This window comes from Stegostoma tigrinum, chromosome 12 (genome assembly GCF_030684315.1).
Source record: "Stegostoma tigrinum isolate sSteTig4 chromosome 12, sSteTig4.hap1, whole genome shotgun sequence".
NCBI lineage: Eukaryota > Metazoa > Chordata > Chondrichthyes > Orectolobiformes > Stegostomatidae > Stegostoma > Stegostoma tigrinum.
The window spans coordinates 41,641,596-41,669,376 of record NC_081365.1 but is presented as its reverse complement, the minus strand read 5'-3'; the positions used below and the strand labels follow the sequence as shown (position 1 = coordinate 41,669,376).

The following is a 27,781-nucleotide window of genomic DNA, read 5'->3' as shown; positions in this document are numbered from 1 at the left end:
CTGCCAGACCTGCTAAGCTTTTCCAGAAACTTCTGTTTTGTTCAGCATTTAAAAGGCATCTGGATGGGTATATGAGTAGGAAGGGCTTGGGGGATATGAGCCAAATTCTGGCAAATAAGACTAGATCACTTCAGGGTATCTAGTTGGCACAGAGTTGGACCAAATAGTCCCTTTCTGTGCTACATAACTCTATGACTCTATGAATCTGCATTTGAAGCTAGCAACAGAAGCCAAAGAGGGTATTTGTCTGTTCTTTAGAACTCAATTATGATGGGCCAATGTCAGAGAATATATATTTTCCTCCTCCCAGCCATCACCAATGCAGAGAAGAATATTTGAGCCACTAAAATATCATGAGATTGACCCTCATGTTAGTTAAAGGACTGCATACTTAGTACAACTGGTGTCATTCCCAATTTCTTGTCTATCTTGTCTATCATGCCAGATGTTAAAATGCCTTTGAGTTCTAGTATGTGTTTTATAATCAAAACATTTGCCTACCTGATTTGGAGCCTAACTTCTTTGAGAAAAGGTGATTACTGATTAGAAATTCAGATACTGTTTCTAAAGTAGATAATGTTTTGAGCATTATAGGTATGAAATAATATCTGCTCAACCCGACACCTTCCTTTCCAAAGTGCTGTTATCAGGTACCTGTGTCCTTAATTGAAAGAAATATTGATGCTGTTCTACTTTTGAAACTATTTGAGACTTTTTGAAAAGCCAAATAGATAGCATGGACAAGGAAATAATTGATGACAAGGGCAAGGAGAAACATAAAGAACTTGCATTTATATACCACTTTTCACAACGTCAAAATCTACAAGTATTTTATAACTAATTTATTACTTTTCCAAGTATAGGCACTGTTACATTAAACACAGCAGCCAATCTGCCTTCGCCAAGATCTAATGAACAACAATGTGATAATGACTAGATAATTTGGTTTAATAATTTTAGTTGAAGGTTAAATGTTGGCCAGGATATCTGGGATAATGCTTCTGCTCTCTTAAATATTGCTTAGATTTTTTTAAAGATCCATCTGAGTTGGCAGAAAATACAACATCTCTTAACAGTGCACATTCCCAGAGTAAGGCATTGAAGTGCCAGCCAAGGTCATATGTTCATTTCTTTGGAGTGGGATGATTACACAATCTTTTGATGCATTGTGCTACCAACTGCATCACAGAAGACATTTGAAATGTGAAGACAGCAAAGAGAAAGGTGAGCAAAAGATGAAGAGGAGAGAGAGTTTAGAAGGAATGACAAAACTTTAAAAATTGGAGTAGAGAGGTTGAGGGAATTTCAAATAGCAACATCTTCTGAATTAAAATTGAGAGCAAAAGAGAAAATCCTTTTGCGAAAACAACAGTTAAGCAGGATGATACAAGGATTCAAACTTTTTCGAGATAAACTTTGGGCTCTGATCTACATTCAAAAGGTCCCTATTGGCTTTTTATTTTCAACGATTATACTGTAGGGTGTGTTACTTACGCTTTTCATTCTTGCCACTGAATAAAAACAATTTAAGTATGTTTCATATAAATACAGCTTAAAAACAGAGGCTTTAAGACATAAATCACAAGCTAGGAATAAAGATTTTTTTCTCAGAAAAGGAGTACCATGACACTTCCTTCATCATGCTTTTACTTTTAAAATTTGCCCTCGTCCTTTATCCCCAAAAGTCAGGATTATATGAGAAAGTGCAGTTCTGCAAGGGGAATTGGTCTATAATAAGCTCATTTAAGTGAGCTGGATAGCAATGTTGTCCGGCCTTTGATCACTGGTGCCACAGTTCACCTTTATACTCAACCAGAGTCCAAACTATATTTTGCAGAGTTAACTGGTTAGAGACCAAAAATGAAAACTTTAGCTTTTTTTTGTCTCTCTCCCTGGGAATGGAAGCTAAACATGAGTTTGTGCAAAGCAGTTCCCGACGACATTAATGTTACAGTTATAAAGTGAATTTAGTAAATGTGGAGTCAGTTCACAACATGCACTCCAAAATGCAGGGAAAATATTTTTTTTCCAGATGAGGTGACTACTTACTTGGATCAAAAGGATGAGGCTGTAGACAGTTCACCACATGGTTGTCAGCTTCCAATAGCATCAGTAATTCAGCTGTTTGCCGATCCCAGATGAATATGTGGCCACAGTCTGAGCCACTAATTACATAATAACTACCCCAGAAGTTGGCTTCTTTGATCTGAACACAAAGACAGTCAATTATCATTGTGTATTTCAACAGCAAAAATCCTTTTTATATTTTTTTTAATAAAGACAGTTTTACAAGATACGTTTACCATTGTCCTTGAGTTACGGTGGCCTTTGTATACCATTTTTAAGGTAGGTTTTCTTATGTTCTGAGTCTCGAGTTCCTCCATTTCCTTCTTTTCTTTTCTCCTTCTGAATAATTCTTGAATACGAGCAGCTGCAGTACGTCTAAGTATCATGTGTTGTAATTCAGTACAGAAGTTTAAAACAAAGGAGAGAAAAATGTTAATTAGTTGTTCCACTAAAAATTCTTAGAGAAAATTTCTGCAGCAACAGCTTGCATCTTACACTATGGCTTTAACAATGCAAATAAAGGAAAGAGACACTGAGGAGATCTCCAAGGAGTTCTCCTTATCCTTTACAGTCACAGTTGTTTTGGCTCATTAATATTTTGTTCACAAGGTCAATCCAAAAAGATATTCCTTGACTGTTCATGGGGCAGTCCATATTGTGCTACATGTACATAGCAGCATTACTCCAACTTAAAGAACTGGTTAGTAGAATAGAACACCATCCATTCAATAGTATAATTTCATGCCATAGTCTTGGTAGGCCCATCTTCTGGTTTTCCTGATGAACTTACAGGAAGCAAACATTTAGTTCTGCCTTTAAAATAACCAAATCCAGTAACTTAAATGAAATAAAATTACTTTAAGAGAAAGGAATGAAGGTCCCAGAAACTTTAAAATAACAAAGCTACAATGTGAGGTTTACCCAAAGTTGAAAAGTATGCACTATGAAAATTAACAACACTGCTAGTAGAGTCCATTTGCTTGCAAATGAGTTTGGTTCTTCATCACGCGTGAATATGAGCTAATAGCTCATATAAAAATAACAAAAATCACTGAACATTTCTAAGTTTGAAAATAATATCTCTTCAAGCTGGTAAGAAAAACGAATTTGTACATCACAAATCACAGCCAAATAGGCACCTCCGAATCTAACCATTATCATAGAGAAACACTGCAAGTGAACTTTCACAGAGCAATGTTCTACAAGCAAGTAATCATTTATCTCATTTTACGATTGTATTTAGGATTTTTGTTACTGTAGTGGCATTGGTTCAGAAATAAATGTCCCTGTAATTCTGCGAACAGTACCACGACAAGTTTTACAGTGACCTTATCTGAAAGATGGCAGCTGATGGCACATTGTATTCTTGAAGTATCAGCCCAATTTAATGTGCTCAACTTGGGCTTGAATCTAGAAACTTTGGAATCAAAATAAAAATGCTTCTGTTAAAAAAGGGTGACACCAGGTAATGGTGAAAAACCAAAAACACAAGTAATCTCAGGAGCATATGTGCAGTGAAAGGTAGAAACAGAATATAGTCATTGTGATTTCTGCATTTCTGGTCATGATTAGTTTCTTATAAATTTGATAGGTGACTTTTATTTTTGGTATGGGCAGTCTGTATTAGGGGCAGCATTTTATAAGCTACCAGTTATACGCATACTTCCTTCTCAGTATTAAAAGCAAGTAATTTAATACAAGCTTTAAAAGCATGTAAAATGCACAGGAATTGAGGAATAAGGTAATACTGAAATGCCATAGCTATTTAAAAATGAGAATGTCCTTCAAAAACATTTATCAACTAATATACTCTGTGCTTTTCATCTCATATTTAGCAAATAGCCTTCAAGTTTTTAAAACATGGTTAGTCATACATTTCTGGAACTGTATCCTTAAGGCAGCAATTATTCTATTCGTTTGATCTTAAATTGGTTATTGCTTAAAAAAGTTTCAAGGGTTTGAACATTTAATACTGTCCTTTATGAGGCAAATGTATCAAATGTGGGCAGGGACATTTGTTTTGCATGAGTCAGAAGGGAGTTTAAAAATGAAACAACATTTTACTCTGCTAGTGCAAAGAACATGATTCACCAAACTCAGGAACCAGTAGCACTTTATGATGTGGAATTTAAGATACGAAAATGGGAAGAAAATGACACAGCGGCATCTCATAATTGACAGTCTGTGAGGTTGTTGACTTGCTCACTGAGCTGGCTTGTTCTCATTCAGACATTTTGTCACCACGCTAGGTGACATCATCTGTGGAGCCTCCGATGAAGTGGCGTTCTCCACCCATAATGCAATCAACAAACACATAGAATTGGACCCCGCATATAAAGCCATACAGATCAAAACCAGAAATTACACTACTCACCAGAAATGGTATAAATTCTAAATGGAGTAGAACAACACCACTTCATCGGAGACTCCACTGATGATGTCACCTAGCATGGTGACAAAACGTCTACACGAGAACAAGACAGCTCGGCAAACAAGTCAACAACTTCACCCACAACCCGAGGTACAGATCTTCGCCAAAACTTTGAATTGATAATTTGTCCATTTAACTCCTTTCCTCCACTCTTCTCATTACACCAACTGAATTGTTATTAAATTTCTCCAGCCTGGAATGTCATTTCATACATTAATCAATACTTGACTGAAGAAATATATTGTTCTTAAATTAATCTTCAGACACTGCAAAATAACAGTTTGCATTTATATAGTGCCTTTAATAAAGGCAAATGTCTCAAGTCACTATTTAGAAGATTAACCAGAGAAACCCTGAGATCTAGCTAATGAAAGAGATAATAAGAGGAGTAAAATTTAGCAAAGAGGTAAGTTTTATGTAGGGTCTTCATGAAGCAGTGATGACAGGAGCTGGCAGTTGCATTGAGAAGAGATTCACTCGAATCTCTCAGACTGGTCCAAATTAAATACTGCTGTACACAGAACTTTAAACAAAATAACTGGGATGGGCGGGAGTTCAGGTAAGGGAAAATTTAGGAAATTAGAGGAGGAGGGACAAAGCAGTATAGTGATGGGGCAATGATAACCTAAGCGTGATAGGAAGTGATACACTGTACAAACATGAGATACAATAGGGTCAGGATAGACAAAATGGTAAAGGGACAGAATTCAGGACTCTATTTGAATGAGCACAACATTTGTAATAAGATAGATAAATTTACGACAAACAGAAATAATTCTTTATAATTTGATACCCATTACAAAAGATATGGTTGCAAGGAAACTAAGTTTAGAAACTGAATATTTAAAAGGTATCTGACATTTCAAAAGGACAGCAAGAAAGATGAAGATGGTGTAAAAGAGAGATCAGTCCAATAGTTAGAAATGATTTTGGTTCAGAAGATCAACATGTAGAATCAGTTTACAGGGAATAAGAAAAAATGAGTGAAGTCTCTGCCGGGAGCCGTTTCTAAGCACCCTGACAGAGGCTACATGGTAGGACAGAGTATAAAAGAACAAATAATGATGGGAGATAGTAGGAACTGCAGGTGCCGGAGAATCTGAGATAACAAGGAGTAGAGCTGGATGAACACAGCAGGCCAAGCAGCATCACAGCAGCAGGAAAGCTGACGTTTCGGGCCTAGACCCGCCTTCATTTTCTGAAGAAAGGTCTAGGCCTGAAACATCAGCTTTCCTGCTCCGCTGATGCTGCTTGGCCAACTGTGTTTGTACAGCTCTACACCGTATTATTTCAAATAATGATGGGATATAGGAGGAGGCTGAGAAAGGTAATGGGAGGAAAAGTGCAAGGGGTGCGGGAGGCTGCAGTGGAAGGGAACAGAGAGAAAGTAGGTGTTTGCAAGAGCTTTGGGTGACACTGGAGTTGTAAAGGCTTTTGGAGGGGAAATAGGATGCTAGCATGGATGGAGGGGAACGGGGAGAGAGGGAGTATACAAGATGGTATGGGTGGGTGAGAGACGGAGGCAGTGGGGCAGAGAACGGGGAGAATACTTGGTGGGTTGGGAGAGTGGGGGAAGGTGCACGGGGCATGAAATGCATAGAAGGCATGGAAAAGGATGCTGCACAGGAGACAGGCCTGTTTTAAACCGGTCACAGACATAGCTATCTGGATACCAACACTGAGATAATGAATGGCTTGAAAATGAATTTGCAATCTCTAGTTTAAAGCTGGAAATATTCAGGAATTATGATGGGAAAAATACAACGGTTTGCACCATAATTAACTTGTTAACTTTAAATCGGAGATTAAAATCTGGGGTGCAGTAAAAAGGTTGTTTTGTGAATGGGGAAATATGTTAACTGTGACCTCAACCAGATAGACTCACTGAATCACTACATTGTTGAAGGAGACCATTCAGTCCATTGATTCCACACTGACAGTCCGAAGAGCATTCCAACCAGACCTAGACCGCAAAAACCTATTGCCGTAACTCTGCATTTACTATGGCTAATTCACCTAGTCTACACATGCCTGAATACTACAGACAATTTTAGAATGGCGAATCCACCTAACCTATATATCTTCAGACCATGGGAGGAAACCGGAGCACCCAGCGGAAACCCATGCTGATACAGGGAGAACATGCAAACTTCACAGACAGTCGACTGGAATCAAACCTGAATCCCTGGACACTGTAAAGCAGTAGTGCTAACGACTGAACCGACATACTGCCCAAATCTAAAAGGTATGTTTAGCAGACATGTTGTCCCCACACATGTTGTTGTGTGTCTAGAAATGTGCAACAGTTAGTTTGGGGGGTGGTGTTTGGCTAACTTATTGTCAGTCCTCTTATGCCAATTTAAATATATGGGAGTTTGGAAATTAATATTTTCGTTGATTGTTGTGGTTTTAAACTTAATGCAAGGTTGATAGTTATTCAGGATCATTGTATGAAGGATCTTCACCACAACTTAACAAGATAAATCTGGTAGATTTGCTGCCATCATCCTTTTTCCTTCTAGGGATCTACAGGGCCTGGTATGTCTCTCATGGTAGAGGAAAATTAATTGGTAGTTTAATTAGAGGAGAATCGGGACTTCAACAAGATACAGTGTGTTTTATGTTACACAAGCTTGGGGGGACATCAATACAAGGCCATGAGGGAGATACCCATATTAGGTTTCACTCCTTTGAGGAAACGAGTTACTCAAACTTTAAGATGACAAAGAGTGGAGCTGGATGAACACAGCAGGCCACGCAGCATCTCAGGAGCACAAATTTGTGCTCCTGAGATGCTACTTGGCCTGCTGTGTTCATCCAGCTCCACACTTTGTTATCTTGGATTCTCCAGCATCTGCAGTTCCCATTATCTCTACTCAAACTTTAATGCAGGTAAATACCAATAAAGTATGACTTGTGCTAAAATATAAATGCATGTTTACATTGAAAGACTTTTAAAAACAAGTCATCAATCTAAGCTTTGGTCGCAAAGGTTCCTCCATCTCTCTCTCTTCCTCAACTAATTTTGCACACCATCTTTGACTAAAACAATTACTGCTCAAAAAATGTGACACTATATTGGTTAGTTTGCATAAAGAACAATGCCTTGATTTTATATTTTCAGTCAGAAAAGTTGTAATGTACTACATGGAAGGTTTAATATTTAATAGGAAACTCAAGAAACCTGCCAGTACAACTGCATTCTGATTGAACAGCCCAAAATGACCAGTTTATCCGACCAAAATGAAGGTTACTTTTTCATGCAATCTTAATCTAAGGTGGAATTAATATCAACTTTTAAAAACAATTCATCGGTTAATAAAAAAAATTACAGATCATAAACAATTATACCACAACGAAAACATGCTATTAGGGTAATGAAGGTATGTGACAGGCAGTGGGGTTAAAATGGACAACATTGATAAACAAATTAATCATTTAATTGAAGAGACTGTATTCCTTCCCCTTCCTCTCCCCTCCCTAACCATCTTCAGGCACATCCAGACCAAATAGTGATCAGTCAAGTGTGGTTAAATTATGCTCACACTACATCGTGACTTCAGTCCTGAAGACAATCAATGGCTTTACTCTATTTTTCAGGCTTCTGGCACAGGGTTCTCCTGTGATGGTATCACAGGAGTCAGCTGACTTCTGCACAAAAGGGTCATTGCTGAACTTAGCCCTGTCCTGAATTGTCACTCACACACGAACATTTTGCAGTGGATCCTCACAAAAGATTACATTTGTTAACATGGAGTATATATAAAGTGAAAATTGTCTACCTGACTCTGTGAAATAGCATTTCATGAAAGATAAATCAAAACAAAGAGATTGATGGCGGGGAATCTAAACAAGTGAAATTGGCAAAGAGCCCAGCTCTCCTTGTATTACTGTTGTACAAAAGCCTTCTAGGTTTATGTCATGTCTTTATCAAATAGCAGGTTTTAAATAAAAAAAAACAACTGATAGATTGGAGTGATGTGTCAGAGCTAGCCCTATTAGGAGCATGGTGTGCAATTTAACATTTTTGCACTGACTTTTGCTGGAAAACTATTCTAGGCCCATCAGCAGTCCTCTGGTACGTCAATCAAAGAACCGTTGCTTCTTTGGTCAGGGAATTACCGTATGTGTGTGTAGGTGGTGAGTTAATTTGGAAAAGAAAGGGGCAGAGGAGAGCAGAGAAATTGGAAGGAGATGGATAAAAGGAATTTGTAAGCAGACTAACCTACCCAAAGTTGAGAGGCTTTGTGCTCGGCCCAAAAATAGCCTACATCTAAAAAATATTCTTAGTCACAAATGGATTTTCTTTTCAGTATTTCCTACATTAGAAGTATTTAACAGACAGGTGATTATTTTAATAAACATCTCCATTTTATTCACAAATGTAATCCTGATTTCTTTCAGCTCGCCAATTTAATTTCACATTCTATTTCACACACTTCTTTTTTTACTGTCTCTTCTTTAAATCTAGATTTAAATTTTGCCGGAACAAAATGGCACTAAATATTTTACTATTCTGAAAATTTGTAGGAGTTTAGAGAAAAATGTCAGGCCATTCTCATCTCAGTTCTCTGGCAATACAATTACATAAATGTGGTCACTTTTGTAATTCTATAAAGGGCACAGAAAAAAAGTTTGGTTTAAAATGCTATCCTGGTATTCTAAACTTGTAATTTAATTCAGACTTCAGAATATTAGCTTGGAGATTCAGGTAGAAGCTCTACATTACAAAGTAGAATATACTGTTGATAATAACAGCAAATGCGAAATGTACTTCATGACACTCCTTGTTTACAATTTTAAGAGTGACACACATACAGCAGCCCCAACGAAAGACGCATTATGTGTTCACTTGCTAAAATAGCCAAGAGTAAATTATTCCCTTAAATCTTTAGTACTTGACTTTGAAGGCTTTATAAATGGCATATAATCACCAGTAAGTAGTAATCAAACAGGTTACATTTGTTTGCACTGTCTTTCCTCACCTTAATTGCACATAGGCAGGAAATAGAAGGAGCACTGTCTCTTCAAGAGCAATCATCGGTTATATGAGAAAAAACATAGTTTAAACTGTTATAATCCAATCTTCAGTACTGTTAAGTAGATAGAATTACCTCATTCTATCACCCACTGCCATTCCTCTGAAAGTAAATCTATCAAGGAGAAAAAGAACAAGGGCTCAGATTATACGTGAGCAGCCTTGGGTGTCATAAAGCTGATGCCACATACTCAGATTCTTGTTAACATCATTGGAATGAAACATTTCAAATTCGTTCCTTAAAGGACAGTGCAACTTTTATGGCACCCACTAGTGTATTCAGTTTTACTCTAATAACCAACGCACATTTTTTACATGACTACATGGTTCAAAAAGATTCAGGTCTAAACCTCTAATGCAGGTCCATTTATTTGCTACTTTTTGTATTGTACATTGTAGTTATGAAATCATCCGACAAACAACTCAGCAGCTGACTGATTGTAATTTCTTGATTCTTATAACCATCTGGTTATAGCCTGTAATATTATGAAATCAAATCAGTTTTGATGACCAATTCAAAATTTTGTTTTGAACAAAAATTCTTTGAATTCAGAATAAAATGTAAAAGCTTTTCATTTTGGCAGGTACAAGCGTATTAAATTCAAAAAAAAAATTAAATGTCTATTCATTTTAAATTAAAAGTAGTAATATGATTGTAAGTGAAAAGTTAATTAATCTTTGCTAATCAGATACTCTTACATCATGCAAGAGTGAATACAAATTTACTTCATGATTGGTTTGTCTTGCAGTTCAAAACAGCAGCATTTTGTCTATGCTCAAGTTTTATAAAGGTATCTTGCAAGTGGCATTTGGTGAGTTTTCAATTCTAGTTTATACTGCTCAATAAGTTGTTTTTAAAGACTACCCTTAACACACTGTTTGATTTTATTGACAGTACATAGACAGAAAATAAAGATATTTTGGATCATTTCAAAACAGGAGACCCTGCAAAGATATTTCTGCAAATCTGAAACAAAAAAAAGTATAATCAATGCAGTGGACATGCATTTTTGCTTCGTTTTGAACAATTTGGTATTGGTACTCATAACTCGAAAACCAGAAAAATTAGTCTACTTTAAAAAATTTTTTTATGTTCAAGGTCACGACAGTTAAGAAGACATGGGTTGTTTGCAATACACAGTACTATATTAAACAAATATTTTGCCATATATACATATCACATACATTTAAATAGTTAGATTTTCAAGGCTGAAATAAATTTCCAAAATAAGAATGTGCACCAGATGTCCATTGCATTGCATTTGAAAATGATCAGCGTGCTACAATTATTGAAAGATAAATGAGAGTGATTTAAAATTACTCAAATAAAATAGCTAGAAATATTCTGCAGATCAAGTAGCATCTGTGGAGAAAGAAACAGAGTCAACATTTCAAGTCAATGATCTTCTGTCAAAAATGAATAAGATTTTACACACAGAAAAGGTAGCAGGGGAAGAACAAAAAGACAGTGACAAAAAGACCATGAGAAGGGTGAAGTCATGAGAGATTAAATGACAAAAACGATCATGTAAGGCAAAGGGATATGTGAAGAAACAAGAGATGGATCTGAAGCAGGCATAATTAGAAATTAGCAGAACCATTACAACATATGAAAAAATGGGGTTAAAGGTTATGATTAACTGAAAGATGAGTTGCTGTCTCACAGACCTATATTTAAAATTGTTAGCACAGTTCAGGAGGTTGATGACAAGGAAGTCAGAATGAGAGTGGAGCAGAGAAACAAGACAACAGGCAACTGCAATCTTTTCTACAAAACTGAACAGTTATCCATAAAACAGAAAACCAATTTGTGTCTATTCTCCCCTGTGTGCAAAAGACCACATCATGTCTAGTGAATACAACATACTGAATTGCAAGTACTAAGAATAAATTGCTTGAAATTGCTTTTTGGAATCATAGGCTATAGGAAAAGAGGACATAAAAGCACAGGTTTTCATTTTCTGAATTTGCATGGGAAAGTCCTGTATGAAGGGAGGCATGTTGGGAGTAATTGAGGGGTGGCTGAAAGGTGAAAGAATGAGATGATGTGTCAGTGGTGGCAGAAATAGCAGACTATGTTCCAATAAATGTGAAAGCAGCTGAGACGGAAGGTGAGGGCCAGGGACGATATCATGGTTCAATAAGGGAATGGGTGAGAGCAGCAGTACAGGAAATGAAACAGACATTTAGTTCAATGTCAATAAAACCATATGATTTTACTCTACAATATGAAGAATTTGAATATACTTAATAACATTACACAGTTTATGATACTGAATTGGTGCTTGCATTCTTTCTTCTAGAGCTATGGTAAAGAAATATTGCAAACTTGGTGCCATCAAAAGAAAGTGGAGCTTAATCAATAGATTGTATTTTTATACAGAGATCATAGCATAAATACCACCCCATGGCATGGCGCAGCTAACTGTAAAGAAAATAGACAGCAAGCTAACAAAGAAGTTAGATGATGTGATGGAAAGCTCGATTAAAGAGATTAAATTTGAAAAGTTGTTTTAAAAGTGTTATATGGACAGAACTTCAGAGAACAGTACACAAGGGCTGAGGACACCTGCCAATGTTGGGATGTAAAACTGATCAGTGTCAAGAACAGCGGCACTGAAGAACAAGGACAAAGATTGCAATGACTGGATAGGGCAAAGACTTCTATTCTGCCAACTACCACTCAGCTAGTGGACTGAAATAGAAAATCTGGGAGTTTGCATCAATGTCCGCTTTGTTTTGGAAATATGGACATTTCTCTCAAGGAACGTGCCTCTCTTAAATATTTTCAGTTGTAACACAAGCATGCTATTCAATACATTAGTCCTTCAGGTTCCAGAGTATGCAGCGAAGGCAGGCATATACAAAGATTGTAAATTAAACTTTTAACATTGTCAATTTACTTTAAAAATGATGCTCTTCTTTTCTGAATCCAAATTTACCATTAAAATATATAATCACAAATTTGTTATGGTGTAGAAGGTGACCATTCAGCCCATCATGTCTGCACTGGCTCTTCAAATGAGCGTCAATACCTAACACCAATTTCCTACTTTAGCCCCATATCTTTGAACTCAATTTCCATCCAAATAATCATCCAATGTCCTCTTGGAAATCTCATCTGAAACTGTCCCCACCACATTTCCAGACAGTGCATTCCATACCTTAACAAGTGTTTTACAATACTTAATCACAGGAACCATTATTTTAGCAGCATTCAACCAGCATTTTTCATACTATCGAGCAGCTGCACGTCTCAGCTGTGCTGCCAAATTGTGAAAAGTTTAGGTGAGTTCCAGCTAGCCTGCGCTATTTGAAGGCAATCTGCGTGTCTTAAGGGGAGTGTTATTCTGAATGGACCAAGTGCTGTAACTCTTTCGAAGAATGAGTCTGACCTGGGAATACCTCAAGAATGGTACAACACAATGTGCATACACCAAAGCTCACTCATGCAGTACTGGAGTGCTTGGTGCAGGATCAAGACAAGAGAAGAGAGGCCCTGCAGGCAGGTAGACGCTGAAAAGGAAGTGCAAGCAGATACCCACCACAATCGATGTCATGAGTGTGGCAAAAAGCTCAATGACTTCAAATGCCATACCCCATCGACTACACCACTGGTCTCTCTCACTTCAATCAATTCAGAATCAACCATAACTCATATTTCACATTCATGGCTTCACCTCACCCTCACACATTTAGCACTGTACATACTGTCAGTTATTCAACCATAACAGGCGCATCACTAAAACAGATTGCGATACACACATTCAAATCTTTCTTGCAGGACATGGCGATATCGAATCACAGACAATATCGCTTAAGTAGTTGTATATCCTCATCTTGAGAACAAACTAATGCTGGATATTACTGGAGTGACCATGACTAAAGACTAAGAGTAAAGTCAGGCTGAAGATGAATCAATGTTCTTTCTCACATCTCAGTTCCACTCTCATCTCTCAATTTCTTCTGATTTGCAAGCTGCAATAGTTAAGTATGTATCTGTTGCTTTACCATTTTTTTTTTGGAATCTTACATAGAACATAGAAAAGTACAGCACAGTACAGGCCCTTCGGCCCATGATGTTGTGCCGTGGAATAAGCCTAATCCAAAAATAAAATAACCTAACCTACATTCCCCTCAATTCACTGCTGTCCATGTGCATGTTCAGCTTAAATGCCACTAATGACTCCGCTTCCACGACTACCACTGGTAAACTATTCCATGCGTTCACAACTCTCTGGCTGAAGAACCTCCCTCTGACGTCTCCTCTATACCTTCCTCCTAACACCTTAAAACTATGACCCCTCGTGGCAGTCAATCCTGCCCTGGGGAAAAGTCTCTGGCTATCGACTCTATCCTCCACTCTATCCACTCTTCTTTCGAGAACCTAAAAAAAAATGCATTCCCTTGAGAGAATTTGTGATCATTGCAGATGACTGCAACAGATTCAGAATATTCAAAAGGCAAGCATAAAATGTTTTGACAACTTCAAATGTCACTGTCATCCACGTCAGGCTCCCATTGATGAATTACATCTCTGCCTTTATCTCCTTCAAATGAATCTCAAAACTCCAAGACCGAGGTCTTGGCTCTACCCTCTGCAAATGAATCCCCTGCTTCCTGACCCACAGGCTGCAATCAGTTACATGTGACTACAATAAATTAAATCAAATATTATATGTGTATAATACAATAGCGTTTAATGCAGGAACTCAGACCTGAGTTCTGCAAGGGAAAGTTGACTCTTGTGTTGACCAAAATTGTGCTAGGCGGTCATGCATAATATTCATTTTCCAATTGTTAAAAAGTACTATATGGCATTAAAAATATTTTAGACGGCCTGTCATCATCTTCTGTCATATTTTGTGCTGCGATTTAAATTCACAGACAGCTCTGGTTGATAGTGCTTTTGAACGTTCTCTTCAACTTATACCTCCAATCATTGATGGGCACTCTGCTTTGGAATAGAAATGACATATCTCTCCTTTCAATCAATTTTAGTCAATGTAGTTTTTACTGTGTCAGCAGCAATTATGGGTTTCAAAAGGTACAAAAGATTTCAGCTCAGCAGATGCTCTTCACCACTGACACACAGTGACAGCTTGAAACCACATGACATTGGGACAGAAGGAGGACATTCAGCCCATCAAGACTGCTCTGCTATTCAATTTAATCACGGCTGATCTGATAATCCTCAAACCCACTTTCCTGTTTCCTTTTACCCATAACGCTGGATTGTTATTAATTAAAGATCAATCTCAGATTTAAACATACTTAATGGCCTAACCTCAACAGCCCACTAAAGAATTTCACAGATTCTCTACCCTCTCAGACAAGAAATTCTCCTCATTTCCATCTTTACAACGACTTACTTTGAGATTGTGGCCTCTGGTCCTAAACTCTCCTACAAGGGGAGCCAGCCTTTCTGTTTCTAACCTGCCTAGTCCCCTAAAATCTTGTATGTTTCCACTGGGTCATCTCTCTTTCTTCTAAAGTCCAATATACTCAACCCGTCCCCAAAAGACAGTCCCTTCATGCTCAGGATGCGTCTAATGAGCCTTCTCTGGACTGCCCCCAGTGCCGATAAGGCTTTCCTTAGATAATGGGTACAAAACTGCTCACAGTATTCCAGTTGTGGTCTGATTAATGTCTTGTGTAATTTGAGCAAGACCTTCCTATTTTTATACTAAGTTCTCTTTAAAAGAAAGGCCAATATTCCATTTGCTATTTCCATTACCGACTTTCCTCTGAATTTGTATGCTAGTTTTTGAGGTTTATGCACAAGGGGTCCTTAGTCCCTCTGTACTGCTGCATTCTTTAGTCTTTTACAGCTCCTCCATTCTTCTTGCCAAAACGTATAACTTCCCACCTTCCAACATTTGTTCCGGCTTCCAAGTGTTTTCCCAATTGCTTAACTTGTCCATATCCCTCTGTTGATTCTGTGTCATCCTCACAATTGGCTTTCCCACTTATTTTTGTGTCATCTGCAAACGTAGCTGTAGTATATTCAATTTCCTCATCCAATTCATTAACATAGATTGTAATTAATTGTTGCTCTAGTCACCAATCCTTATAGCACTCCACTAGTTACCATTTCCATTCTTAAAATGCGTCCTTTCTCCCAAATCTGTCTAATCAAACCTCCAACCATACTGTCTGCAACATCATGGGTTCTTATCTTCTTAAGCAGCTTAACGTGTATTATAAGGCATGCATTCTGAAAATCCAAATATAACCAAATAAAGGTAAAGGTAAAGTCATCATAGTCCCAGAGGATCACAGGACTTCTCTCTCATTACAGAGTTTAACCTTAAGGTCACTTAGTAGTGTACATGAGCAGAGAGATCTCAGTGTCCATGTACACAGATCATTGAAAGTTGCCACCCAGGTTGACAGGGCTGTTAAGAAGGCATACAGTGTTTTAGCTTTTATTAATAGAGGGATCCAGTTCCGGAACCAAGAGGTTATGGTGAAGCTGTACAAAACTCTGGTGCGGCCGCACTTGGAGTATTGTGTACAGTTCTGGTCACCGCATTATAAGAAGGATGTGGAAGCTTTGGAAAGGGTGCAGAGAAGATTTACTAGGATGTTGCCTGGTATAGAGGGAAGGTCTTACGAGGAAAGACTGAGGGACTTGAGGCTGTTTTCATTAGAGAAAAGAAGGTTGAGAGTGACTTAATTGAAACATATAAAATAATCAGAGGGTTAGATAGGGTGGATAAGGAGAGCCTTTTTCCTAGGATGGTGACGGCGAGCACGAGGGGGCATAGCTTTAAATTGAGGGGTGAAAGATATAGGACAGATGTCAGAGGTAGTTTCTTTCCTCAGAGAGTAGTAAGGGAATGGAACGCTTTGCCTGCAACAGTAGTAGATTCGCCAACTTTAGGTACATTTCAGTCGTCATTGGATAAGCATATGGACGTACATGGAATAGTGTAGGTTAGATGGGCTTGAGATCGGTATGACAGGTCGGCACAACATCAAGGGCCGAAGGGCCTGTACTGTTCTATAATGTTCTATGTTCTATATGTCACCACATCTCAGGCATGGGGAAGAATTTGAGGAGGACAGTTTTTCATAGAAACCTCAGCCAGTATGGAAATTGAATGTGTGCTTGTTAACATCACTCTGCATTGCAAACCAGCCATCCAGCTAACTGAGATAACCAACCCCCATATCCAAAAATAGCTTGAATCAAAGCATTTATTCAACTCCTCCTCCTGGTTCCAAATTATTATTTGAATCCACTGCTTGTTACTTCCTCAAAGTATTCTAACACATTTGTCAAGCATGAAACCTCAATGAAAAGGACTAAAACTGAAGGCAGTCACACATGGGCTAAGCGTGTATTTCAGAAAGCACAAAACTACATGGGCCAGGTTCAAAGCCCACAGAAAAATCCAAACGTAAATCAGTGCACAGCATTCCAGTTGTGCTCTCAGAAAAGTGCTATACAACTGTAGAAAAATGTCTTCATTCCTACTCCAAACATCATGCCATAAAAGTCAACATACAGTTTACCTTTCCAATTCCCTGCTTTTTCTGTATGCTAATTCGAGTGTTCCACGCATAAATATATCCAAAGTTCTCTTTATCAACATTAAAAATGTCAGTTTTTTAAAAATAGTCTTATTTCTACTACCAAAGTCAATAACACTACAGTTTCCCTCAATCTGTCATCTTGTTGTACATATTTAACTTCATTTACATCTCTTTGCAGCCTCCTTGCAACATCCTCACAGCTTATATTCCTGGCTATCTTTGTATCATCACCAAACTTGGGTATGTTACTCTTGGCTTGAAGTTATTAATACTGATTGTAAACAGTTGAGGCTCTTGGACTGATCTTTGCAGCACCCCACTAATTACAGCCTGTCCCGTTTCTCCCTACACTCTGGATATTGTTACAAAACAATCCTCCAACCATGCTAACATATTCCCATATCAGTGAACCCTAATCTTACTTCTACGTAACAACTTTACGAATGACTTTTGGAAATCCAAGTTTGTTACAGCTACTGACTCTCACTTTATTTGCCCTTGTTACTTGCTCAAAACAAAAGATTCATAATCTCGACAAACATGATTTTCTTTTCTCAAAGCCCTGCTGATGCCATTCAATCCTACTACGTGCATTGAGTATATTGTTAATATTCCTCAATAACAGATTTCAGTTTTTTCCCTACAACTAACCTGTAGTCATCTAACTTTTCATTCCTCTGCCCCCTTTTCTTGAATAGCAAGGTTCCATTTCTCAACTTCCAATCCGGACTACTACAGAATCGAGGCTATCTAGGAAAATGGTAACTGGTACATCCAATATCTCTTGTAGCCATTTCTTTTAGGATTGACAAGGGTGGGCCTGAATGTCCATGAGTCCTGGAATTTGAAGGTTTTTAGTACCTTAACTTCCTCTATGTTTTTGTGTCTGGATTACTTCACCCTTATCTCCTTTGTAACCCTCAATCTTTGGTGTGTAATTTGTCTCCAACTGTGAAAACAGGTCAATATATCTGTTCTACAGCTCTGCCATTTCCCCATTCCATATGATAATTTATCCCCTCCAAGTCTCCAAGGAACCAACATGTATTTTAGCTACATTCTCTTCAAGATTCATTCTTTCACTTTGAATTTAAAATAGACTTTTTTGAGTCCCTTGAAGATTGTCAATAGGCCAAATGTCAGATAATTCCACACCTAGAATAAAAAGAAGTAGTGTTTGAGTTTTGGATCAATTGATGTAGATATATAAATACAGAGCTAAAAATTCAACTTCCTGACTGCAGCTAATGATCAGCTAAAATAAAAAAGAAAACCTGAAATAGACTTCCTCAACACTCAGTAGTGGACTTTGTTAAATTATTATTCATTCACAGGTGAAGTGATCATCAACAATAACTATATGGTATCATCTACATCATGAAATGTCCCAGGGCGCTTCACAGGACCATTACAAAATAAAGTAAAACACCAAACCACCCAAAACAATAGTGTGCTGGATTTACCAAGAACCAGAAAGAGCAATTTCAAGCAGATTGTAACTCTCTTTCTTCTTTTTGATCACAAAAAAATTCTCGTGGTAGATTCTGATAATAGCTCCTTCAGAAATGCAGAGCTGTACTCCTAATCTGACAGGTCTCTCATCAGTTAAAAGAGCCAGGCAAAGGCAAACTATGTACAAAGACAAAATGCTGTGAATCCTGAAAACTTGAAGTAAACAGAAAATGGTGGAGAAACTCAGGTTTGGTAGTGTCTGCAGGGAGAGAAATAGGGCTAATGTTTCAAGTCCAGCATGACTCTTCAGAACTGACAAAACGTTAACTGCGTTCCTCTTTTCACGGATGCTGCCATACCTGTGAAGTTTCTCCATCATTCTGTGTTTAAGGCAAACTATATTCCCTTTACCACATCAGTCAGTTGCCATATGCTCAAAGGCACAGGTGCAGCATCATAGCTACTTGGACAACTGCTGTCAAATGGAAAAATATGTAAGTTAAGTGTGAAGTTAGGGTGCCGGGAGGGTAGAGTACTTGGTTAGTAGAGTGCTGACAGGAAGGGGGGAAGCCAGGTAAGTTGTGGAGTTTCTAGGGTAGGACAGGGCAGCAAGAGATAATCAGCCTGTTAACAGGTAGGGATGGGGTTGCTGAGTGTTGAATCTGGAAACATATGTGAAGATTAAGTACTGATGGGGTGATGGGCTGTCTGCCAGGACCAAAGCGGATGGAGGTAGATGGGAAGAGGTTGGGAGTGTTTGCATTCTGAGGTGGGTGGCGGTCTCAGGAAAGCACAAGGCAATGTTAGGTCAGGACTGAGCCAGTGGAGGTCTGGTCCAAAAGGGATAGGAGTTTGCATTGGATCCTGGCAGACAGGAGGGTGTTGGGTTGTGGGTTTGGGCTGGGTCTGGCACAAATATTGAGTTTCAGGGGACGGTCAAGTTGGATCAGGGTCTATGAGATGCAATGATCTTGGGCAGAGTAGTTAGGTACATGTGGGTTAAGTTGGGGCTTCAGTTTAATAGTTAGCTCCGAGTTAAACTTGTTACTCAAAAGCTTAACTTTGTCCCGAGTTCCTATGCATTTATCTTGAGCAAAACCCTCTGAACTCTCCAATTTAAAAACGATACCCTTGGACAACGTCAGGTGAAAGATAACTGTCTAGCAGAATCATCAATTTCCAGGGAAATTCTCTTGGAGTCCCTCACAGGGGTTCCACAGGGCACCGATCTATGTTTCAGAAGCAGTTATCTGGCCATTGGAAAATTTGGGTAATTAGGACAGATATTCAAATGCTTGGTCCAACATCTAGGTTTTAAGAAGTCAATTAAAAGTACAGGAATGACCTACAGAGGTAGAGAAGTGAGATGGGCATGTTCAGAGCCTGGACCACAGACAATTAAAGGCACATCAATGCTCGGTCAATTGAGTTGGAATGCACAAGAAGCCAGAATCAGAGAAACGCATATATCTTAGAGGGTTGTGGAAGTGGAGATACGGAAGAGTGAGGCCATGGAAAGATTTGAAAGCAACGATGAGAATTTTGACAGGGAGTCTATCAGTAAGCAAAGGAGTGACTGGGAACAGGACTTGCTGTGTTAAGGTACAAACAAGAGTTTTCGATGACTTCAAGTTTACAGAGGGTACCATGAGAGACACCAGTGAGGAGTTAATTTGAAGAGTGCAGTCTAGAAATGAGAGTTATAGCAGATGAGCAGAGACAACGATGAAATCAAGTGATGTTGGGGGTGAATTACAATCTGTAAACTGGAAGGTAACAATACAGTCTGCAGTTCTATCTTACTTAATCTTACTACAGTGCAATCTTGGAAGCTTACAACTGTAGTGCAATGAGGCAAATGTACATAATCAACTGGTTTTGAGCTGGAGGTAGAGTTTGGGTAAAAATGTTTCATTAGGGTATTTCAACAAGCTGGGCATCCTTTTCACACTGAATTTATTCAGAGTTCTTAATCAGATGGTTCATCAATTCAAGATGAATCTAGTAATATAGAATATTATAGCTCCCTAAAGAAATATTCTTTGACTTGGACATGATGTTCAATCACCTGTGAAGGCAGTTCCTAAGCAGTCACATGTAGAGCACCAAATATCCTTAGTTCTGCTTGTGTTTTGGGTAAAATGGCAAAAAGGCAAAAAATTCAATATCTCTGCAGTCTGTTTCCTAAAGACTGATTTTCCTCTAACTAGGAGCTCTGGAAACCTTACCTGGAGAGTTGCCCAGGTCTGAAGACTGCGATCCCAATTAAGAGTATCAACAGCATGCTGCTTTGTAGCTTGATGGTCTGTAAAATGTCAATGCAAATATAAAGTCCTACCAGAGAACTTTGTTGATTTAGACCAGTTTATACATCATCTTCATAACTGTCTGTCCATATCTTGTTCATTAACTGGGAGCTCAATTCTATTCCTTCCAAGTCCAAAAGTTCAGACGCCTTTCCAAGATGAGCAAAGTTGCTACCATGCTGAGGCATTTTCGAAAAAATTGGCTTACTATTGGAAAAGTTTAAAAAATTCTGGAAGAAATCAGAATGGTGATAACTTGCATGACAAATGAAAATCCTTTGTCACTTCCTCGAGTTATAAGGGGTCAAGTCCTTGTTACATACTGCTTACTGAATGGAAAGCCAATGAACAACAGTTTACGTATCAGGCTAAAGATTAAATAGTTGTTCAGCAGTGGAACTACCTAAACTTTGAACTGATGAAAAAGCTAAAAAGAATGGAAACTTCATATTTTCCTCCAGGGAAAATAGACCTGAGTTCACGTTTTCATTCAAGATAGATTGTCCACTGAATACAAAGGGGTTTACAGATAGACCAGCTTTGCATGCAATTCTGCATACTTTGGGTGTCAGTCTATACTGGCAAAAGATCAGTGCAGACCAAACTGCTTCTCTTTAGCTCCATAAGTATTTCCCAGCCACCGATCTGCTCCACCTGAGAACTAATATACTGGACTGGGATTTTTTGTATTCAATATCATTGCCGGTGTTAATGTCCACTGTGTCCTTGAAGCAGTAACGTTTGGAATAAAAGATTTCCGGCCTTCAGCATACACAGGCTTTACTATGTGTAATTAGGATTTTTATCAATGCTGAGAGAAGGGAATCCCGTGTTTGACATCCAGACTCAAGCATGAGTACAACAGAAAAAGGAAAATGTCTGGTAATGAAGAGGGAATGAAAAGGGGAAGAAAGTGAGAATGGAGCTGGAGGGAAACAGCAGAGAATCTGGGAGCAACATTTTAATGGAGGAAGAGACACTCATACCATTATTAAATGAAGGGTTTTGGGGACTGAAAGCAGTAAACAGCCTGTGCAGTTGGTTAAAGAACAATTTGAGATTTCCCAACTTTTGTTTTAAAAAGTCTATTTCACTGGGGAGTCTTGTATTTATTCCCCATCCTTAGTCACAAGTGACAAGATGGTGGTGACTCATTGCAGTTCACGTGTTTTATATGGCACTTGGGAGAAGAGGAGATGTGCTTGATTTAGGATTGGCCGACAGAGAAAACAGAGTAGGAAAAAATGGGTTACTCTCACGCTGGCAGACTGTGATGAGTGGGCTCTCTCGCAAGGATTAGTACTTGGGCTCCAGATGTTCATGACATTTATCAATCACTTAGATGTGGGAACCAAATATAATATTGTCAGAAGTGTGCACAATACAAAGCTAATTGGGAATAAAAGCTGTGAGGGTGATGTAATGGGGTGAGAAGAGGATTTGGGCCAGCTTAGTGAATGGAGAAGAGCATGGCAGATATAATAAATGTTGAAAAATGTGAGGTTGCCTACTTGGTAGGAGGAACAGATGTGCAGACTATCTCTTAAACTGAGTGTGTGTGGAAAATCTGGATATAATAGGAACTAGGCCCTTGTTATTAAATCACAGAATGCTAACATGCAGATGCAACAAACTAATAGGAAGGCTAATGAAACATGAAAATTTATTGCAAGAGGATTTCGGAACAGTAGTAGTAGTAGTAGTAAAGTCTTGTTTCAATTGTAAGGAAGCTTGGTTAGGAGTGTCTCTGCATCCTGTTCCAGAGGCGCCTGATAATGCCTCTGAACTGGTTGATTAGAAAACATCCGGAAGATTGGTTAGACTGTACCTGAAGTACTACATGAAGTTTTGGTCTCATTACTTCGGGAAAAGTGGCACAACAAGTGTTCACCAGATTTGTCCCTGGATGATGAGACAGTCATATGAAGAGACACTGGGGAAACTGGGCCTGTATTCCATAGAGTTTTCAAAAACAACAGGTGTTCTCATTGAAATCTACAAGGTATTTAAATGGGCAGGCTTCGTAGATAGAGGTAAGATGCCTCTTGTTGGAAGACTTGAACCAGGAGACCCAATTTCAAAATAAGGGGGATGGCAGCTGAAACCAAGATAAGGGGAATTATTTTTTCTCCCACTTAGAGGCTTGCAAATCTTGGGAATTCTCTATCCGAGAAGGCTGTGGAAGCTCTGTCTTGAGTACATTTAAGGCAGAGATTGATAGCTTCTGACTATCAATGACGTAGAAGGATTATGAGGGTAATATGGTTAAAAGGCATTGACATCATGATTGTATTAAATGGCAGAATAGGAATGGCCTATTCCTGTTCCATGTTCTGATGTAGGTACTCACACAATGCCAGCAAGTTCTAGGATTTTGATGTGCTGAAGAATAAGGTAGTGCCTCCTCAGAGCCAGGATGAAGGATAACTCAGACAGTGCAGACTATTCTCAAAGGGGAGAGAGGCCAGCAGTAAGTAGTCGTACAACTGGAACTGAAGGCATAGCAAGAGAAAAGGACAAAATTGTGAGGACAGAATATAGGAGGTAAGGCAGAAATTTGAAAAGGAGGTCCTTGAGGGGAGTTATACCTGGATTATTCCTGGTCCTATGTGCTAGTGAAGGTAGGATTAGAAAGATACAGCAGGTGAATGAGTAGTTGAGGAGCTGGTGCAGGGGAGAATGATTCACATTTTTAGATCACTGGAGTCTCTTCTGGGATAGAAATGCCCTTACGAAGAATGGATTGCACCTGAATTGGAAGGGTATATTGAAGATACTGGCAGAGAGATTTGCTAACTGCTTGGGACGATTTGAAGTACTGGTAGTGGTAGTGGTGGTGTGTGGTAGGGTGAGGGCTACCCACAGAGAAAAGGCATCAGTCTGAGACTGGTATGGTTGGGAAAAGGAGCAAGTCAAACAGCCAGGGCAGGCAGAACAATGTAGAGAATGAGGTAAGACTGATAAATTAAACTGCAGAGATAATGGGAACTGCAGATGCTGGAGAATCCAAGATAACAAAGTGTGAAGCTGGATGAACACAGCAGGCCAAGCAGCATCTCAGGAGCACAAAAGCTGATGTTTCAGGCCTAGACCCTTCATCAGAGAGCTCTCTGATGAAGGGTCAAGGCACGAAACATCAGCTTTTGTGCTCCTGAGATGCTGCTTGGCCTGCTGTGTTCATCCAGCTTCACACTTTGTTATCTTAAATTAAACTGCATTTATTTCAATGCAAGTGACCTAATAGGCAAGTAGATGAACTCAGAGCATGGTTGGGAAATTACTGAGGCACGGCTCAGGGATGGACAGCAAATGCAGCTTAATGTTCCAGAGTATAGATGCTATAGAAAAGATACATACGGAGGCAAGAAAGAAGGGACAGCAGTGTTTTTTATTAGTGATAATATTATGGTTGTACTTAGGGAGGATACTCCTGGAAATACATCCAGGCAAGTGATTTAGGTGGAACTGAGAAATAACCTTATTGGGATTGAACTCTAAGACCCCAATAGTTAGCATGAAATTTGAGTCATAAATTTGTGAAGAAATCTCAGTTATCTATAAGAGTAATAGGATGGTATGGTGGGGGTTTTAACTTTCTGAATGTAGACTGGAATTGCCATAGTTTTAAATGCTTGGATGGATAGGAATTTGTTACGCAAGTACAAGAAAATGTTCTGGTTCAGTATATGGATGTATCTATTACAGAAGGTGCAAAATTTGACCTACCCTTGGAAAATAAGGCAGGGCAGATGGCTGAGATGTCAGTGGGGCAGCACTTCAGGGCCAGTGACCTTAATTCTATTGGTTTTAACATAACGAAGGCAAAGGATAGACTGGATCCAAAAGTTAAAGTTCTAAATTGGAGGATGACCAAATTTGATGGTATTAGGTTTAGCTTTAAAAAGTTGATTTGGGGTGGATGTTCAAAGGGAGAGGGACAGCTGGAAAATGGCAAGCCTAAAAAATGAGAAGATAAGCGTCCAGAGACAGTACATTCCTGTTGCGGTGAAGGGCAAGGCTGGCAGGTGTAGAGAATGCTGGATGACTACAGAAATTGAGGTTTTGGTCAATAATAAGGAAACATATGAGAAGTATAGACAGCAGACATCGAGTGTATCCCTAGAATAGTATGAAGGCAGTAGGAGTATACTTAAGAGGGAAATCAGGAGGGCAAAAGGGGACATGAGATAGCTTTGGCAAATAGGGTTAAGGTGAATCCAAAGGGATTCCACAAATACATTAAGGACAAAGGGTAACTAGGCAGACAAAGGGCCCCTCAAAAATCAGCAAGGTTGCCTATGTGTGGAACCACAGGAGATGGGGGAATATACTAAATGAGTAGCTTGCAACAGTGTTTACTAGAACACAGAGAAATAAATAGTGACATCTTGAAAAACGTCCATATTACAGAGGTGGCACTGCTGGATGGGATAAAATGCATATAGGTGGATACATCTGCAGAACATGATCAGGTGTACCCTAGAAATCTGTGGGAAGCTCAGGAAGTGATTGCTAGGTCCTTTGCTGAGACATTTGCATCATGCCATCATGCTGGAACACTGGAGTTTGGTTTAAGGTGGTGTCATTATTTAAGAAAGGAAAAGCCAGGGAACTATAGACCAGTGAGCCTGACAACGGTAGTGGGCACATTGTAGGAGGGAAACCTGATGCTTAGGATTTACATATATTTGGAAAGGCAAGGACTGATTAGGGATAGACTACTTGGCTTTTTGCCTGGGAAATCGTGTCCCACTAACTTGACTGAGTTTTTGTATTAGTAATGAAGAAAATTAATAACAGTAGAGCGGTGGACGTGATCTATGTGAACTTCAGCACCGCATTCAGCAAGGTTCCACACAGGAGACTGGTTAGAGAGGTTAAATCACATGGAATACAGGGAGAACTAGCCATTTGGATACAGGACTGACTCGAACTTAGCAGAGTGGTGGTTGGGGTTTGCTTTTCAGAATGGTGGCCTGTGTCCAGCAGTGTGCCACAAGGATTGGCGCTGGGTCCACTGCTTTTCAATGGTTATGTAAATGAATGGATGTGAACATAGGGAGGTATGATTAGCAATTCTAGTCTCCCTGCTAGAGGGAGAATGTTGTGAAACTTGAAAGGGTTCAGAAAAGATTTACAAGAACGTTGCAGGGATTAGAGGATTTGACTTAGTTAATAGATTGGGGCTATTTTCCCCAGAGCATTGGAGGCTGAGAGGTGACCTTACAGAGGTTTACAAAATCATAAGGGCATGGACACGGTAAACAGACAAGGTCTTTTCCCCCCAGAGTGGGGGAGTCCAAAACTAGAGGGCATTGACTTAAGGTGAGGGGGAAAGGTTTAAAAGAGACACAAGGGACAACTTTTTCATGCAGAGTGTTGTGCACGTATAGAATGAACTGCCAGAAGTGGTGGAGGTTAGTGCAGTTACAACATTTAAAAGGCATCTGGAGGGGTATATGGATAGGAATGGTTTAGAGGGATATGGGCCAAATGCTGACAAATGGGACTAAGATTTATTCAGAATATCTGGTTGGCATAGACGAGTTGGACCAAAGGCTCTGCTTTTGTACTGCACATCTATGACTCTAAGAAGCTTATAAACATTTTCAAATTTGGATAGCACCTGACATTTTGGGAAACTTGCCACAATTGTAGTTTTATTGAAACAAGCCTGGTTAGAGGCACATGTTGTTCTGGAGTACATGTCTTCAATACTAGAGAGACACATTCTTCACTGGGCCAATAACATTTACTGTATCCGATGTGTTCCATCATTTTTTGGTATCATGTGGAATTAACTGAATTGACTGAAGATTGGCTGTAACAGTGGAGACCTCAGGAAGAGTCTGAAATTGATCGTTCATTAAGTGCTTCTGGCTGTGAATGGCCACAAATGTTTCAACTTGTCTTTTGGGTTAGGCTCCAGCTTCATTTGAGAAAAGAATGTTCATTAGCTTCTGCCTTCCATTTGTTGTTTAATAATCTAACAATTTTGTAAATTTGGCAAGATAGGTATGCATTGATCTTGTGTTGGGTAGAGGATTGTTTCACCATCAAGAATACGCCATTTCTATGACTCAGCAATGCAATACAGCCCCTTGATGTGGCTTCACCAGATTCACAATTAATTTTTAGATTTCCTTGATGCTGCTCCTGCGATGCTCATCTACATTACTTCCTAAAGCAGATTTGATTAGTTAATAGCAATCACAGGGTATGAAACATGCAGACATCAAGGCTATGGCAAAATAAAAATTGGGCTGCTGACGATAGCTCTTGGTGTCTCTTGGATGCCCAGCTTTGAGTTCCTAGATTGATTCTGAATCTCTCCAATTTAGCACTAGTGCCAAATAACAAAGTAAAATGTACTGAATCTGAAAACAGGATTGTCATTATTGCAATTTATTACCAATGCCATCATGATCAGATACATCTGTGATGGATAAATAGTTGGGGATTAGGTCAGATTTCCCTCATGTTGGTGATCACGCCTCCCTGTCTGGCAGCTACCCCCTTTATGACTTGGAAAGCTCTGATGACAAAAAGGTTAGTGTCAGTATCCATTTGTTCCCTTTCTGCCTTGCAGGAGAATTTTATTCTTTTATTCACTGAGCCTGGACTCATTGCTGTTCAATTAAAATAAAAGTATTTGAAAGGGCATGGAATGGAACAGGGTCCATTGTTTCAGGGAAATACATTTGGCAAGCCAGAATGCTTTTGTGAAATAAAACAAAGTGCTAGAGAAACTCAGTAGGTCTAGCACCATCTGTGGGGAAAGATACAATCAATATTACTTGTCTGATAAGACTTCTTCAGACCTAAAACGAATTGGGAAATTATGGTTTTCGTTCTGTTGACCGAGGAGGAGGAGGAGGAGGAGGAGGAATGAGTGGAACAAATGGTGAGGGTGCCCAGAGCAAAATACAAAGGGAGTGCTCATGA

The 27,781-nt window shown here is 39.0% G+C and overlaps 1 protein-coding gene across 5 annotated transcripts in view; it reads right to left on the bottom strand.

Annotated features, from left to right (window-relative positions):
• dcaf6 (ddb1 and cul4 associated factor 6) overlaps positions 1–27,781 on the bottom strand; it is a 183,456-nt gene that overhangs the window by 15,918 nt on the left and 139,757 nt on the right. For 4 of the 5 annotated variants that reach the window (XM_048540231.2, XM_048540233.2, XM_048540234.2 and 1 more), the window contains 3 exons: positions 9,613–9,651; positions 2,304–2,442; positions 2,050–2,206 (listed from right to left, as the gene is read on the bottom strand). In XM_048540231.2, the coding sequence (XP_048396188.1) occupies positions 2,050–2,206; positions 2,304–2,442; positions 9,613–9,651 (335 nt within the window). The remainder of the gene's footprint in view (positions 1–2,049; positions 2,207–2,303; positions 2,443–9,612; positions 9,652–27,781) is intronic. The other variant, XM_048540232.2, reaches the window with a different exon arrangement.